Source organism: Paroedura picta, chromosome 1, assembly GCF_049243985.1.
Source record: "Paroedura picta isolate Pp20150507F chromosome 1, Ppicta_v3.0, whole genome shotgun sequence".
Lineage (NCBI taxonomy): Eukaryota > Metazoa > Chordata > Lepidosauria > Squamata > Gekkonidae > Paroedura > Paroedura picta.
This window is the reverse complement of record NC_135369.1, coordinates 26631405-26646183: the sequence shown is the minus strand read 5'-3', so window position 1 is coordinate 26646183 and position 14779 is coordinate 26631405. Positions and strand designations below refer to the sequence as shown.

Sequence of the window (14779 nt, the reverse complement as noted above, 5' to 3'; positions counted from 1 at the left end):
AGGGGAGACCCAACATGAGATGGGCTGACCACAGCAAAGCCCTCAGTGTGCCAGGCCTGAGCACGGCTGCTAACGATAGGCTGTTTCGGCAGTCATTAATTCTTAGGCTCGCTGTAAGTTGGATGCATCTTAATGGCACTTAGCACAAACATGAACACATGGAGAATAGGTGGTGGCTAACCCTAAGGCTACATCCAGAAAATGGTGGGGACTCACTTGGGCTACTTGTTGCCACTAGGGGCAGGATTGGGGAGAGAGTAAAGTGAAGAGCAAGAGAGCCAAGCTGCATGATCCGTTGATCAGATCTGGTACGGCAAGAGTTGAAATCCAGAGCTCTGCTGGTTCTATTCTGCTTAATGCTAGCCTAGATTTACTGTGAACTGGGCTGGCATCAAACATGATCCAGGCTGTCCTTGTGATCTGGACAGCTCCCTCCGAGATGTAGGGCCGTTTGTTTCTCCCTTCTGCAACAAACACATCAAGAAACCTGGAAGTTCCTTCCAACTCTATGATTCTAAGTTCAAAGACACTTTATTGGCAGGGTGAAAAAGAGAGCTGACCAAAGTATAGGAGACTGAGTTGTTAACCAGGGGTGATGCCATCAGCACCTTTCCTCTTATGGAACGTACCAGGAAGGAGTGAGTAGACAGCAGCTGCCCACTTGGGAGAGATGCCGTGGCTCAGTGGTAGACCATCTGCTCTGCATGATTAAAGATCCCAGGTTCAATTCCAGGCACCTCCAGTTCAAAGGATCAGTTGGTAGGTAACGTGAAAGACTTCCACTGGAGACCCAGGAGAATCGCGGCCAGTCGGCGTGGACAAGGCTGACCTTGACAGACCAAGGATGGACTAGAGAGAAGGCAGCTTCATGTGTTGGGAGGAGCCAAGGTGGATGCTGACCAATTCCCTAATATGGATTGAGTGGGAGGCATTGTGCTTCTTTACTTCACATCCTGAGAGTCTCCAGGGTAGGAGATGGGAAATGGGTCTTTGCCTCCTTGGCAGGGGGGGGTGGCGCTCAGGGGTGGAGAGCACTGCTGGCAATAGCAGCCCCAGAGCTGCCTGTGTGGTGCCCAGAGAGCTGGATAAAGCCACCTATGCAAAGAGCTGTTCTAAAAAGCATACCAAGCTCTGGTCCTGGGCACCTGATCCAGGCTGAGCCAAATGACATCCATCCAGGGGACAATACGATTGGAATTCTCAGCTGCACGTTGAAGGGAATGGTATGAGGAGCAGGCCAGGTAAGCAAGAATTTCTGCAGAGCCCTACAGCTGCACAGATGTCTGAAAAGATGAGAAACCTTGGTGGTTCCGGGAACATGGGCACAACAGGAAATGGTAGCAAGTGTGAAATGAGGGGATGCAGGGGGATTTTTCAGTTCAGGCATACCACCACCTTGTAGCCCCATCTAGGAATAGTTCTGTTCATCCTTAGGGCCAAGCTGCCCATCAGGCTTCTTCCTCTCCTGTATCAGTTTCCGGGAGCAGGAGGCATCTCGCCCCCTTGTCCTTGTGTGTGCAGTGATGCTTCCTGGGCAAGATCCCCTTTATGCATTTGTGCTCCAGGACTCAGGGAAGGGGCCTCCATGACTCCCTGCTCCTCCTGAAAAGTCTCTGGGGCAGACGGGGTATCTGCTGTATTTTGCTGGACTGGGAGGTCTGAGAGCCCAGCGCTTTGTCCGTCCAATCCCGGAGGGGCCCACAACACTGCCCCATCTTCTCTGCTGGGGGCAGCAAGCAGGGCTGGGGCCTGGTCCTGCCAGGGGCCACGAAACAGCTCAGAAAGCTCCAGCAACCCGTCTTGGTTCAAGTCCTGTGTCTCCAGGATACTGTCCACCATCAGCACCAACTGCAGAGGCAGATGAAGAGACCAAGTCCACGGTTGGCTCACCAGCAAATAAAACACCCAAAGACACTCTGTTCCCCCTGCCCCCCTGAATTGCATTTCTTTAGCCTTATAAAAATAACGGGATTTTATTTATTTATTTAGATTTAAATTTTTATACCGCCCTTCCCTACGGCTCTGGGTGGTTTACATAAAACATTTTGGAACATTTACATAGAACACTATCAATATAATAACAACAATAACATAACAACTAGAACAGTATTTCAACAATAACTGACACACCCTCAGTAGGTTCGATCTCTCAGTCTGGGGGGGTACCTGTAGATGTTATGGGTCAGTCAGCCTCACCAAATGCCTGGTGGAAGAGCTCCTTTTTGCAGGCCTTGTGGAATTGTGGAAGTTCTGGCAGGGCCCTGATCTCTTCGGGGAGCTCATTCCACCAGGTGGGGGCCAGGACTGAAAAGGCCCTGGCCTTTGTTGAGGTCCAGCGTGCCTCTTTGGATCCACAGCCTGTTGGAAGTGGCGGAGCTTAATGCTCTTCTGGGGGTATAGGCAGGGAGGCGGTCTCTCAGATACACTGGGCCCAGACCACGTATGACCCTAAAGGTGATTACCAAAACCTTAAGCTTAATTGATTTAAACTATACCTAACAGATGTCTTGGGTGCCTTCTAAGTATGCCCAACTCTGCATCTTTCTTGTAAGCCTTAAAGTATCAACATGTTCCACAACAATTTTGGGCACCCCTAGGCCCAACAAAGTTTTAATCAAGGCTTTTGCCAGAGTATAGCCTTATATGGGAGATCATGTGATGAGCGGCTGGATCAGACCAGTGGTCCATCTACTCCAGCATACTGCTTCACACAGTGGACAGCCAGGTGTCCTGGAGGGCCACACAAACAGGGCATAGAAGTTAAGGTCAGTGAAGCTGCTTTCTCTCTAGGCATATAATTTCGATGGTCCAGGCAAGATCGATCCCGCCAGATCTCAGAAGCTATGCAGAGCCAGGCCTGGCTAGTATTTAGAGGGGAGACCTCAGAGGGGCTTTGGGTGGTAGTTCCTCCAAAGAACACGAGGGGTCTTGATGCAGAGGCAGGCAATGGCAAACTGCCTCCGAATGCCCCTTGCCTGGCTGCCAGACAGTCCTTGGATCTCATGGCTATGCTACACACGTCATACGATAAATGAAGACAATAGTTTTGAAGAACAGATTTAGATCTCAAAGTGGAGTGATTATGTCACATGAAGGCCCCACTGTGTCCGCTTTTTGGATGATTTAAAATAAGGAAACTTGTCAGCTAAGAAGCTCTAGGGAGAGGGATTCTAAAACATCCAGAAGAAGTTCCTGACAGCAATTTCTCAGTGGAACAGGCTTCCTCGGGAGGTGGTGGGTTCTCCATCTTTGGAAATTTAAGCAGAGGCTACATAGCCATCTGACGGAGAGGCTGATTCTGTGAAGGTTCAAGGGGCTGGCAGTGGATGAGCAGTGGTTCAAGGGGCTGGCAGTGGATGGGTTGTGAGTGTCCTGCACAGTGCAGGGGGTTGGACTAGATGACCCTGGATGTCCCTTCCAACTCTGTTATTAAATGATTCTATAAAGTGTTTCAATATCCGTGACCTTTGTATGAGAAAACTGGCAACCAGCCTTTGAGGCTAAAGGGAGGCAAGAGAAAACATCCCAAGACCTGTTCTGGTGGTACAGTCTTTTGGGAACCAAGATTACTTAGCAAGGTTGTTGCTTAGAGGAGGGCAGGGAATGGTTCTTGGCAGCAGAGGAGAAGACCCACAGTCATGGCTTTAAACTACATGCAGAATGGTACTGACTAGATATCAGGAAAAACTTTCAGTACTTCAGCAGTGGAATCGGTTGCCTAAAGAGGCAATGAGCTCCCCCTCATTGGCAGTCTGTATGCAGCATGGACGCTTTAGGCTGATCCTGCATTGAACGGGGGTTGGACTAGATGGCCTCTATGGTCCCTTCCAATTCTAAGATTTCAATGTGCCCTCAAATGGGGAAGGAAAGCCACAAAAACTTGCCCAGCAGGGCGAAATGCTCAACACTCTTGCCTCTTGCTTGCTGTGGTGGCTTTCTATTTGCCAGTTTTTAAAACAAAGGGAAACATGCTAAATTGTAATCATTTACTGGCAGTGGTGCAGTCCACGCTGCATGTCTGTTCTAGGCCTCATTGTAGCCATCCCCGAAACTCAAGGGAGTTTCACTGAGGAAGAGAAAAATGAAAAACAGCAGGGACAGGAGATGAAAGATTTTAAGCAATTAGAGCTTTGTCAGGAGACTGTCACAAAAATGTGTAGGCAGTAAAACTGCTGCATTCACATGAACTAAAAGAAAAATAAACACGCTGTGTTCTTGAATTACTGCTATACAGCCAGTTTTTTCTGCCTGCTAATGGAGTCTAGTATAACGGCTTACAGGTTTTGTGGCAGTCAGTGGATGAAAGCCTAATGGCTCAACAAAGCTGCTTCCATCATAGTTGCTTCTTTGGTCTCTCCTCATGTTTTGTGAAGCATTTTTAACATTTTGCGATTGACCTCAGGCCGCCATTTTGTGACTTGAGTCCAATCTCCACAATAGCTGTTTCGCCATTGGTTCCAATTCCATGGCAGCCATTTTGTTGTAGTGGCCACTACCTGTTCTTTAAAAATTCCAGAGTGCTCACAGGTTCAACTAGGTTGGGAGCCGCTGCTCTTGAGAGTCACATTATGATAGGGAGCCCAGAGTGGCAGCCTCAGGGGAGCAACAAGGAATGGGATCCAGTGGTCCTAGCAAAGCAATTGAGGCAACAACCTGGGACAGAATGACAGAGTGTATTGCAGCGCTGGCAGAGGTGACGAAACACATGACACGAAAGTGTCCAAGGAATAAAACAGCACTTACTGAGTCAGGCAAAGGCTGCCTTTTGGCCTGTTCTTCCACCAGCTCAGTAAGCAGCCGCAGGAATTCAAGGCCGTCCAGTCGACCGCTCTTGTCATAGTCATGAAGAGCAAAGAGAAGCAGGAGAGCTGCAAAGACAGGGAGAAGACTGGGTCGGCCAAAGGGAAATCAAGAGGGAGTAATTATGGTGCAGATGGATTTTCATTTATAGTCCCCCTTTGTCATTGGGGTTCAGGGCAGATGGCATGGGATGATGCTTCCTTCTAGCTCAACACACCAATCGTACTTGCCATCTGACCCGAGTCCCAATGAGGCAGGCAGACTATTAAAGAAAATGCATAAAAACTTGGACTGCCCATAGAGACTACCAAGAGATTACAATAGCCAAGGTATTATGTTTTAATGGAATGGAGCTATCTTTTCCCATGTGGAATGCAGGGGCCTGCTGGCTAAAGGAAACACACACAGGTCAGTTTAGTGAGGGGGCCTGAACCGAACATGGCAAAGCAATGACATAAGCCTAACCACTAAATGTCATATTTCCAATAGCCAATGGACAATGAAAAAACTGGACAAGATAATCGATTAATTTGAACTCTGGTGTTGCAGAAAGCTTCTGCAGGTTCCATGGACGGCAAAAGTCACAAACAAGGAAATGCTACAGTGCATAAAGTCTGATATATCATTGATAAGCAAAATCACAAACACACTGGCTCACCTACTTTGGCCACGTCATGCGATCCAACTCAATGGAGAAAGCAATTATGCTAGGATTGGTCAGTGGAAAAAGGAAACCAGGCCAGCAAAGGGTGAGGTGGTTAGATGTGGTCAGGACAGACACTAGCCAGAGCATTGCATGACTGAGGCAGGCAGTGTAGGATCGAGGATCATGGCAGCAGCTGTGCCATGGGATCGCCAAGAGTCGAACACAACTGGATGGCTGACAACAACTATCATGACCTTCATGATAGGTCAAATGCAAAGGTGGCAGATTTGAACTGGGGTCAGGAAGCACACATGCGCATCTGGCTGTAGAATTGCTGATGTTGCAGCTGAACACAAGCAGCTGGATGGTATGCACGGAGCTTGCTGGGCCTGGGGTCTATGGGTTGCTTCCAGCAAATGGAATGGAAATTTACTCAGCACAGATCCACTTGCACAAGGGATAACATGTGGGTGCCTCCAACACAAACCAATTTAATTTTACGGAGGGGTTGTAGCTGAGCAGTAGAGCAGCTGCCTGGTATACAGAAGGGGAATGTTTTTTGACTGACATTCCCCACAATTCTTTACAGAGCCAGTGGCCTATTTATATATAAAAATTGGTTGGTAAGAGTATAAGGAATCAACCACTGAAGAAAAAATGTGAAAACGGAGTATATCTAGAAACCGTTTTGGTTGGTCCTTAAAAAATTATTGATATATAGAATTTATTGTACCAATTGCCTTGGAAAGGTTCTGTTTTTCTCTGTATATGTTTTGAACCTTTCTTCCTTTTTTGGTATACAGAAGGTCCCCGGTCCAGTCCTTGGCATCTTCAGTTAATTGATCTGGCTGATGCGAAAGATCTCTGCCCAGAACAGTCAAAATCGGCTGCCAGTCTGAGTAGACAGCACTGACCTTGATGAACGAATGGTCTTATTCTGCACAGGGCAGCTTCCATGTTCAAGGAGCAACCAAATGTACAACACGCGCTTTGCACGGTTTAGTTTGCTTTTGAAATTGTATCAGAAGAAATAGTTTATGTTATGGATGTCTTGCTCTCCCCCCAAAGGCGAAAGGTGTTCTGGCTGCCGGATTCAGGTGTCAGGTTACGGCTTTCCAAAGATAACAAAGACAGAGATTTCAGAAGTCTACTGTAATTCAGTCCAAGGTCAGGCTTCCAGGAATCGATCAGGCAGTGTCGGCAGTTCAATATTTGACGTACAAGTTGTGTTCATGCCCAGAAGTGCCTCTTGGGAGACTCTACTGGCGCATTCTCAGGAATTGTCCTGCAAAGACTTATCTTCCCTCTGAATAGACAGCTGAACTTTGCCGCCTCGCCAATAAATCTGTTCTCAGCCATCTCCTGCCACGTTCCATCGATGCAGGTGATCCTGGAGGGCTGGGGACAGCCAACTGACTCACCTGCTGAATGAGAGCTGGAGGGTGGAGGTGATTCTGAACCAGCTCTTGGCTGCAAGTCCTTTCATGCCTGCACCTAACTTCCAGCCTGGTCAAATTCTGCCAGCTCTCGGCTGGCTACACAGGGTCCCTCTTGTTACTGAACCCTGGCTGGTCCAGGGCCCAAAGACTGCTGCATATGTGGAAGTTTTCCTTGAGATACCACCCAACATCTCTTCATGGGGTCTGTTCCTAGGGGAGGATCTCTGCTAGATGCGCTGCTTGCCACAGCTGGGGATTTCTTGCAAATGGCATTTGTCAAGAGAGAGATTCCCCCGCCCCCTTCATAAATGTCAGAATTGTCCTTAGTTACCATTAAAGACCACCCTAAAGTGGGGGTGGGGGAGCAGAAGAATATGCTGCATACTAGCCAGACGTACAGCAGCATCCTCAGCCTCCACAGGGCAAGGCACCGCATGCTGCGGCTGGCTAGTTTCTTATTTTAGGTCTCAGTTATACTGTATAATTTTATGCCTGGCTTCTGTTGATCAAAGCTGACCACAAGGCAGCAGGCTGGAGACAGAGATGGGCCACGTCAAATCAGTCCACGTCTCAAGGCAGAGGAGGAACGGACCACTTTTTGTCTGGAGTTGTTGCCAACTTGAATGCATCTAGATCGGTTGTGTTGGCATCACTGGACCTTTGTCCTTTCCTCTGCAGCCAACGGAAACAGCATCCTGCCCTCCTCCATGTGACAACCTTTCAGAGGGCTATCATGTCCCCTCTCAACCTCCTTTTCTCCAGGCTGAACATTCCCAAATCCCTCAACCTACCTTCATAGGGCGTGGTCCCTTGGCCCCAGATCATTCTCGACGCTCTCCTCAATTTTATCCACGTCCTTCTTGAAGTGAGGCCTCCAGAACTGCACACAGTACTCCAGGTGTGGTCTGACCAGTGCCGTATACAATGGGACTATGACATCTTGTGATTTTGATGTGATCAACGCTTTAGAATAATCAATGAAGCATAGATAGATGGCCTTTTGATATTCATGTTTTTTTTCAAGAATCCAGCACAAATTTGCAATGTGGTCTCAGGTGCTACAACCATCTGGTTGCTGAGCATCAATGGTTGATTTGAGACGGTTCTGAATTATCTTCAATAAGATTTTATTTGCGTGGGAGATCAGGGCTATAGTTCGATAGTTTGAGCAGATGCGAGCATCACCTTCCTTTCGTAATGGGACAAAAATGGACCTTTTCCAGCCTATTGGTCATGTGCCAGTTTCCCAGACTTTTTGGCATAATGCTGTGATTGCTGCTGGTGGAACAGACCTGAGTAGTTCTAATGGAATGGTATCTATGCCAGAAGCCTTATTATTTGGGAGCTGTTTCAGGGCTTAGATCACTTATCCTCTATCCAAGCACCGGGTCATGTCTGACCCTTGGGGTGACGCCCTCTAGCGTTTTCATGGCAGACTCAATACGGGGTGGTTTGCCAGTGCCTTCCCCAGTCATTATCGTTTACCCCCCAGCAAGCTGGGTACTCATTTTACCGACCTCGGAAGGATGGAAGGCTGAGTCAACCTTGAGCCGGGATCAAACTCCCAGCCTCATGGTCAGAGCTTCAGACTGCATGTCTGCTGCCTTACCACTCTGCGCCACAAGAGGCTCTTCTTGCAGTATAGGCAGTTCCAATGCGTCTCAGGTGTTTTTGGATGGTGACTGAGGCACCTTGGTGTTTGCATATGATTCTTCTGCATATTGTCACCATCAATCCTTGATGTTGGCTTGGTCAGTCAAGTCTTTTCCATTCTTGTTTTTGATGGTCACTTTATGAGCAGTGAAGGTGCTCCAGACTTGTTTCACCTGAGCAAAGAGGCTTCTGGTGTGGTACATATACACACTCATATATGCTTGCATACTGCCTGCTGAGGTTTCACTTTGTGTACCTGATGAAGCGAGCTCCAGTTTATAGGAGCAAATATTTACAAGGGGCCACAAAACTCCTTGTGTTCACGTTGGATAGTATACAAAACAAAACAACCCCCACCCAGCAGAAGGGAGTGAAAAATGTTCTCAGACAATATTGGACAAGCAAACTTTGGTGTGATCTCTTCTGTACCCAGCACGGACTAGCTTAATTAAATCTGAAAAAACCCATCCTTTATTATGTTTGGGAACATCCGCCCCCCTTTCCCCTCCATTATGTTTTTGTTCTCACTTAACAAGCAGACCAAAGAAGAGTTCCAGGGAAATCAAAGACTGGCTCATTGCTTTAGCTGATCCTAATTTAGGGTATGTACTCTAATGTTGCTTTGGGGGAGTGTCCTTAATGGATCAGCAGAGCTAACTATGCTCCTACATACCTCTACATTGTTATTATTCTGTTTGCATTTTTATTTTTTTATTTATTTATAATTCAGCTTCTATCCCTCCACTCCCATTAACAGGCTCATGGCGGCTAACAATTTTTAAACACCCCACGTTAAAACCCACCATAAAACCATAAACCCCTTACATATTTTAAAATTCCATCAGAAACAATTTCCGCTGTTGATTTGGAATGCTTGATTCTGAATGTTGGTGCATTCCAGTTCCCTCCCCCTCCCTCATATCATTCAGTAAAGTTTGTTCTAGTCTATTAGTTGTATCTTTCTGTTGTGGGACTAGAGAGCCAAGGAATAAAATCCCAGATTTGGGATTCCCTAACTACTGATACGCTCAAAACAGCACCAAGCACTGAAGACAGACCACCCACTCACTCTGCCTCACCTAAGAGCAATCAACTAGACCCCAGACCAGCCTTTCTCAGCTTTTTTACCATTAAGAAGCCCCTGAAACATTCTTCAAGCTTCCATAAAGTGGCGCGGTGCAGAATATGGTTGGGAAGCACAGCTGTGTACACACCCATTCAGGCCCCCTCCCCTTCCCATTCCTCCAGGCCCAGCATTGGCTATGTGGAGAGGAGGACAGGTTGAGATGACCACATATGGTCATCTCAACCAATAAAAGTTTAATACTTTTTAAAATATATATACAAAATGTATTAACTCCCACCCATTCAGGAAACCCTTCCAGAAACCCCTGGGTTTCACAAAACCCTAGTTGAGAAAGCCTGCATCCAACCTTTTAGATGTGAGATCAGGGGCTGCCACCTACTGCCAGACTCTGGCATCAAACAGGAATGAAGCTCTTACCCTGTTCCCTTGTCATGGTGTCGGCATCCTTCTCAACCTGACCGACATTCTTCAAATAGTCCTGGAGCATCCTATGACAAATGGAACCACCAGTTGGTCCAGCCAAGGCTGGGACAATCCGGAGCACAGGTAAAGGATGAGGGGGGCTGGAATGAAAAGGGCCCTAGCACTGAGCCTCCCCACCTGGACAATGGGCCCAGCTGCCAGGAATGAGCTGTGTAACACGAAAAAAAATAGGAAAAAGACATCTCGGGACTCGGGTTTGCCTAGAATGGGAACAATGTGCTGGGAACTTTATCTTTAAATCCTATACATACGCAAGAGTCACTCATTGCCACACAGCAGTGAAGAAATAGCATTCTGCATATGTTCGGAGGGATGCATGGAGTGAATCCAAGCTCTAGACATGGGCTGTGCGGCCAGCAACTGGCTGAGTTATCCATTGGATTGCCACCAAATGCAATTGGGAACTTCCTGTCTGCTTTTAGGGCGGGAAGAGGTGTCGTCCCCACTTGGGGAGGAATCAGGGCTGAAGGGCTCCTCTCAGGGACTGGAGGGAAGGAGGTTCTGAACTTTATTATTTATTTACTTATTTATTGTATTAATATACCGCCCTCCCCAAAGGCTCAGGGCGGTTTACATGAAACAACAAAATAGTACAGGTAACATCATTCAAGTAACAGTAAGGTGGTAACAACAACAATAACATTTACATAATAACAATAACAACAATAACATTAAAGGAAGGTGAAACTGCAAGAGCCTTAGCTCAACTCGTACTGAGACCCAGGGGTTGGGTGGATTTGTTATCAGTCATGATAGGAGGGGAGGGCTTGGGGGCCAATTGGAAGTGATGGACAGGTCAACCTCAACCAAATGCCTGGTTGAAGAGCTCCCTTTTGCAGGCCCTGTGGAACTGCTTTAGTTCTGTCAGACTTCTTGTTTAGTTCAACTTCAGACTCCTTGTTTAGTTACACTAGTTAAAGATGGGCATGATTTTGTGGGAATAAGAGCAGGATGGGAAAGAACTTTTACCTCTCCATCTCTTCTCTCTTCCCCTGCATCTCTGGCCTCCCTCTGCCCTCCAGTCAAAAAGTGAAGCAAACCTGGTGTTGGCGAGGGGGGGGGGTAAGTGTGCGCACATGCATGCAAGGAACAATCACTCACCTCACATTCTCCTTCCCTGGATGCAGAGGGTTAAGAATGGGATGATCCCTGGAATCACTGAGGGACTCTGGCCTGAAGAGCACAAAAGCAAGGAAGGGGGTGAGATGCCGCATGGCCATTTACTTCACAGGGAAATTCCCATGGGCCACTACCCTAGATGGTCATTGGCAGCCAGAAGGAGGCAGAGTCAAGACCCAGCAATTCTAGGGACACTCAGCTCAGATCCAGCGATCTCTCTTTGACCCAGGAAGCCCCCTTAGCAGCAACCTGGAGCGACGCAGGGCCTTGTACTGCCCATCAACCATTTTTAGGTAACAGCAGTTATATTCAGCTCAGGATGTGAAGTGCTCTGCTCAGAAGGGGGGGGGACTTGGAGGAGACACTGCTTGACCCTTCATCAGTATCAGGTCACCTGTGGTCTCCTGCACTGCTGCCAGTTTGGGGGAGCCGGTGCCCTGAGCAACCCTTGCAGCCCTGGCTCACAGCAGAGCCATTTCCACTTCCCCGTCCAACCAGAGAAGGTCGCTCTTGTGAGCACTGGACATGGAGCAATACAGAAGCTGCCACCTCCACCCACCCACTGGGCTTGAGAGGACCACACACACACACCTGCAGCATCCCTGGTTGAAAGAAGCAGTTCAAGCCCCCCCCCCCATCATTTCCCTCCTTGGTACCTCTTACTGTCATCCTTTGGTGCTGCCCAGCTGACTGGCAGAATGAGGAGCAGGGTGGCTAAAAGGATCCCCTCTTTCATCCTGGCACCATTCAGGGGGTCGCCTGCAAGGAAAATGAAGGACCGGCATCCGCGAGGGCCCGGTTTGGGGCTGGTAGCACGGCAGGGAGACCTCTAGCGGCGGCTGCCTGCAGTGAGAGATGCGCTATACTGTACTCCAGCAGTGCTCACATGCTGCCCTGGCTCGGGTAGCTCCGTTCAGCATCTGACCTTATCAGATCTGGGGAGCTGAACTGGGCGGGCTCTGGACAGTCTTTGGATGGGAAGCCATCGAGGAAGCCCATGCAGAGGCAGGAAACGGCAAACCGCCTTTGCCTTGCAAACCCCTCGGGGTCTCCGCTGCAACTGGACAAGGAACCCAAGAAGGCGTAGAAAGGGGAACATTCCACAACAAGTGGCCTTGGCTCAATAAAAAAATGCAACCCCCCCCGAGCCCCCGCCCCTGGGAGGCACCACATTATCAGGCGTCTTTCTGCCCCCCCCCCGCCCGACCCCCTTTTGTTTCCAAGAGGGGACGGGCCGAGTCCCGCGCGCACAGGGGTGCCGCCTGATGGGTGCCCAGGCAGGCAGCCCGGCCTCGGTGCGTAAAGCCACACGACAGCCAGCCACGCAAACCCCGCGACTCATTCACACGGCCTTCTTCGACACGCAGCGAGGAGGCGCTCAGGAGGCTCCTGCCCATTCACGCCACGGACGGGCACGGAGGCGCGCTGCGCTCCGCCAAGGAAGCCCAGCCTCCTCCCTCGCGCGCAGGGCCCGATCCACGCCCGCCCGTGCCGCAGGTGCCGGCGCCCCCTGCCCTCCCCTCTCCTCGGCACTGCAGTGCGGCGCCCTCTCCGGCCGCTGCCCACCGGACTGGCTGCGCCCGCCGCTGCTCAGCTGCTGGATCGGCGGGGAGAGACGCGGAGGACGCCCGCCGAGCCGGCCTGCTTCTCCGCGCGCTTCTCCTGGCCGCCCACCCAGTCCCCGGGGCCACGTGGCGGGGCGGGGAAGGCGGGCGCCAACAGTCCCCAGCCCGGGCCCGCCCTGCCCCCCCCCCGCCCTTCGGTGGCGTCGCGTGCCAGAGGGCGCTCCCTGCCGCGGCTCTTCCCAGCCTTTGTTCCCACCCAGTCGCGCAGGCGGCGACACAAGGCAGGGATCGAACCGGCGCACACTTGGTGCATTCGACGCAGGAGACTTGGGTGGGGGGGGAGAGTCCCCGCTTCATGCCACAGCCCAGTGCGGACAACGACCCCGCAAGGAACCTCTAATCAAAGAGGCAGGATGGGGGGGGGGCGGGGGATGTGAGCGCCTTTTTGGCTTGGTTAGGGCAGCGCTCTAGGGCCGCCGTGAGCTTTCGGCTTCCCGGGATCTCTTCCGACTGTCGCCTCGGGCAGCGGCTGCTGCTGCTTTCGGCTCCGTCCTCCGCCTTTGAGCCCGGCCCCTCCGGAGACGCGGCCCTCCCTCCCTCCGACAGGCAGGCAAGCGGCCGCCCGGCGAGCATCAGAGGACTGCACGAGGGACTGCTAGGGGCGTTTATAGGCGTTTGATCTCAAACATGCCCTTAAAGGAGAGGGTCGGGGTCTGTGTTGATGCTTCTGAGACAGAAAGGATTTTTAAACATTGAAATAAAATGTCTGTCATGATTTGAAAAACAGGTAGTGGTGAGAGGAAAGCAAGAGTCCTAGGTTCGAATGTCCACTTTGCCAAGGATGCTCCCTGGGTAATGACATGAGTCAGTCATGTACTTTCTGTCCGGTCTACCTCACAGGGCTGCTGTGAAGATAAAATTGAGGCCAAAATAATGATATCAGCAGCTTTGGGTCCCCATTGGAAGGAAAGATGAGATATGAATGACATAATAATAAATGAATAAACTTTGCCCTTTGTTTTTTTTTCCACAACAAAATTTAGAGCCTGAGGGAAGGGTTGATGAGATGGCTGGTGACTCCTCAACCCTGAGGCTCTTGGATTGATGCTACAAGACAGGCAACTGTCAAAATCCCTTGCAAGATCTCAGTTGTCCAGCAACTCAGGCTCAGCACAGTTTCCTTGTTAAAAAGGACTTTCTAGCTATAAACGGGACTGAAACACCTGACCCCTTAAAACATGGACTCTGATTCTTAAAAGGGAAAGGAATACCGTTGCTAGTAGTGGTTTTATTTTTCAAAATGCTGTGGAAAGGGAGGGGATTAGGGAAGATTTGGGGTTGCTAACTCCAGATGGGGTAATTCCTGGATATTTGGGGGCAAAGTCTGAGGAAGGACAGAGTTTGGGGCAGGGATGTGAGGCCATAGAGTCTCAAAGTGGCCCAAAATTTTCTAGGGGGGGGATTCATCTCTGTGGTCTAGAGAGGGCATAATTTCAGGAGGGCTCCGCCATGGTTGGCGTGCTACCCATTTACACCTGGTAATAGCAATGCGCAGAAACTGGAGGCTCGCCAGGGACAATTTGTGTTGGAACCTCCACAGGTTCTCTGCTCTTTGAAGGAAGCGGTGGATGTAAATGCCCTGATTGGTTCAGGGACTCAAATTAGCAGGCCAGCCCCAGAAATGGGAGCAAAGGTTGCTTATTAGTGTGAGGAAAAATATTTTATTCATGCTCAGAGACACTTTCTGCTCGCCAGAGCCTCGGCATTCCCTCGAGCTTTGAACATTTCAATTCTTACCCGCCAGGGAAATAAAGAGCAAAAGTCTTCCGGATTCTCATGGCTGATTCCCCTCCTGGGTTCCAGATCACAGCTGGCAGGTTCCTGAGCTGCCTCAAGCCCAGGGCAAAGGCGTGGTCGAAATATGGAGACAAAGGAATCACAAAAGAGGCCAGAGTCCACGGGAATCTAGATTCCGTGTAAGAGGCTG

General features: G+C 49.8%; 1 protein-coding gene across 3 annotated transcripts; it reads right to left on the bottom strand.

Moving 5' to 3' along the window:
- Window positions 1-512: 512 nt before the first annotated feature.
- Window positions 513-12931, bottom strand: CGREF1 (cell growth regulator with EF-hand domain 1). Of its 3 annotated transcripts, none has more exons than XM_077330322.1 (6): window positions 12794-12931; window positions 11884-12070; window positions 11210-11281; window positions 10043-10113; window positions 4744-4868; window positions 513-1848 (listed from the first exon to the last, which is right to left on the bottom strand). In XM_077330322.1, exons 2-6 carry the CDS (start codon window positions 11961-11963, stop codon window positions 1471-1473), a joined length of 726 nt encoding a protein of 241 aa, XP_077186437.1. In that variant the 5' UTR covers window positions 11964-12070; window positions 12794-12931; the 3' UTR covers window positions 513-1470. The 3 variants fall into 3 exon arrangements, with proteins under 3 accessions (XP_077186437.1, XP_077186456.1, XP_077186446.1); XM_077330341.1 differs by having other exon boundaries at window positions 11884-11986; window positions 12794-12927; XM_077330331.1 differs by lacking the exon at window positions 12794-12931 and adding an exon at window positions 12153-12370.
- Between the last annotated feature and the right edge of the window lie 1848 nt (window positions 12932-14779).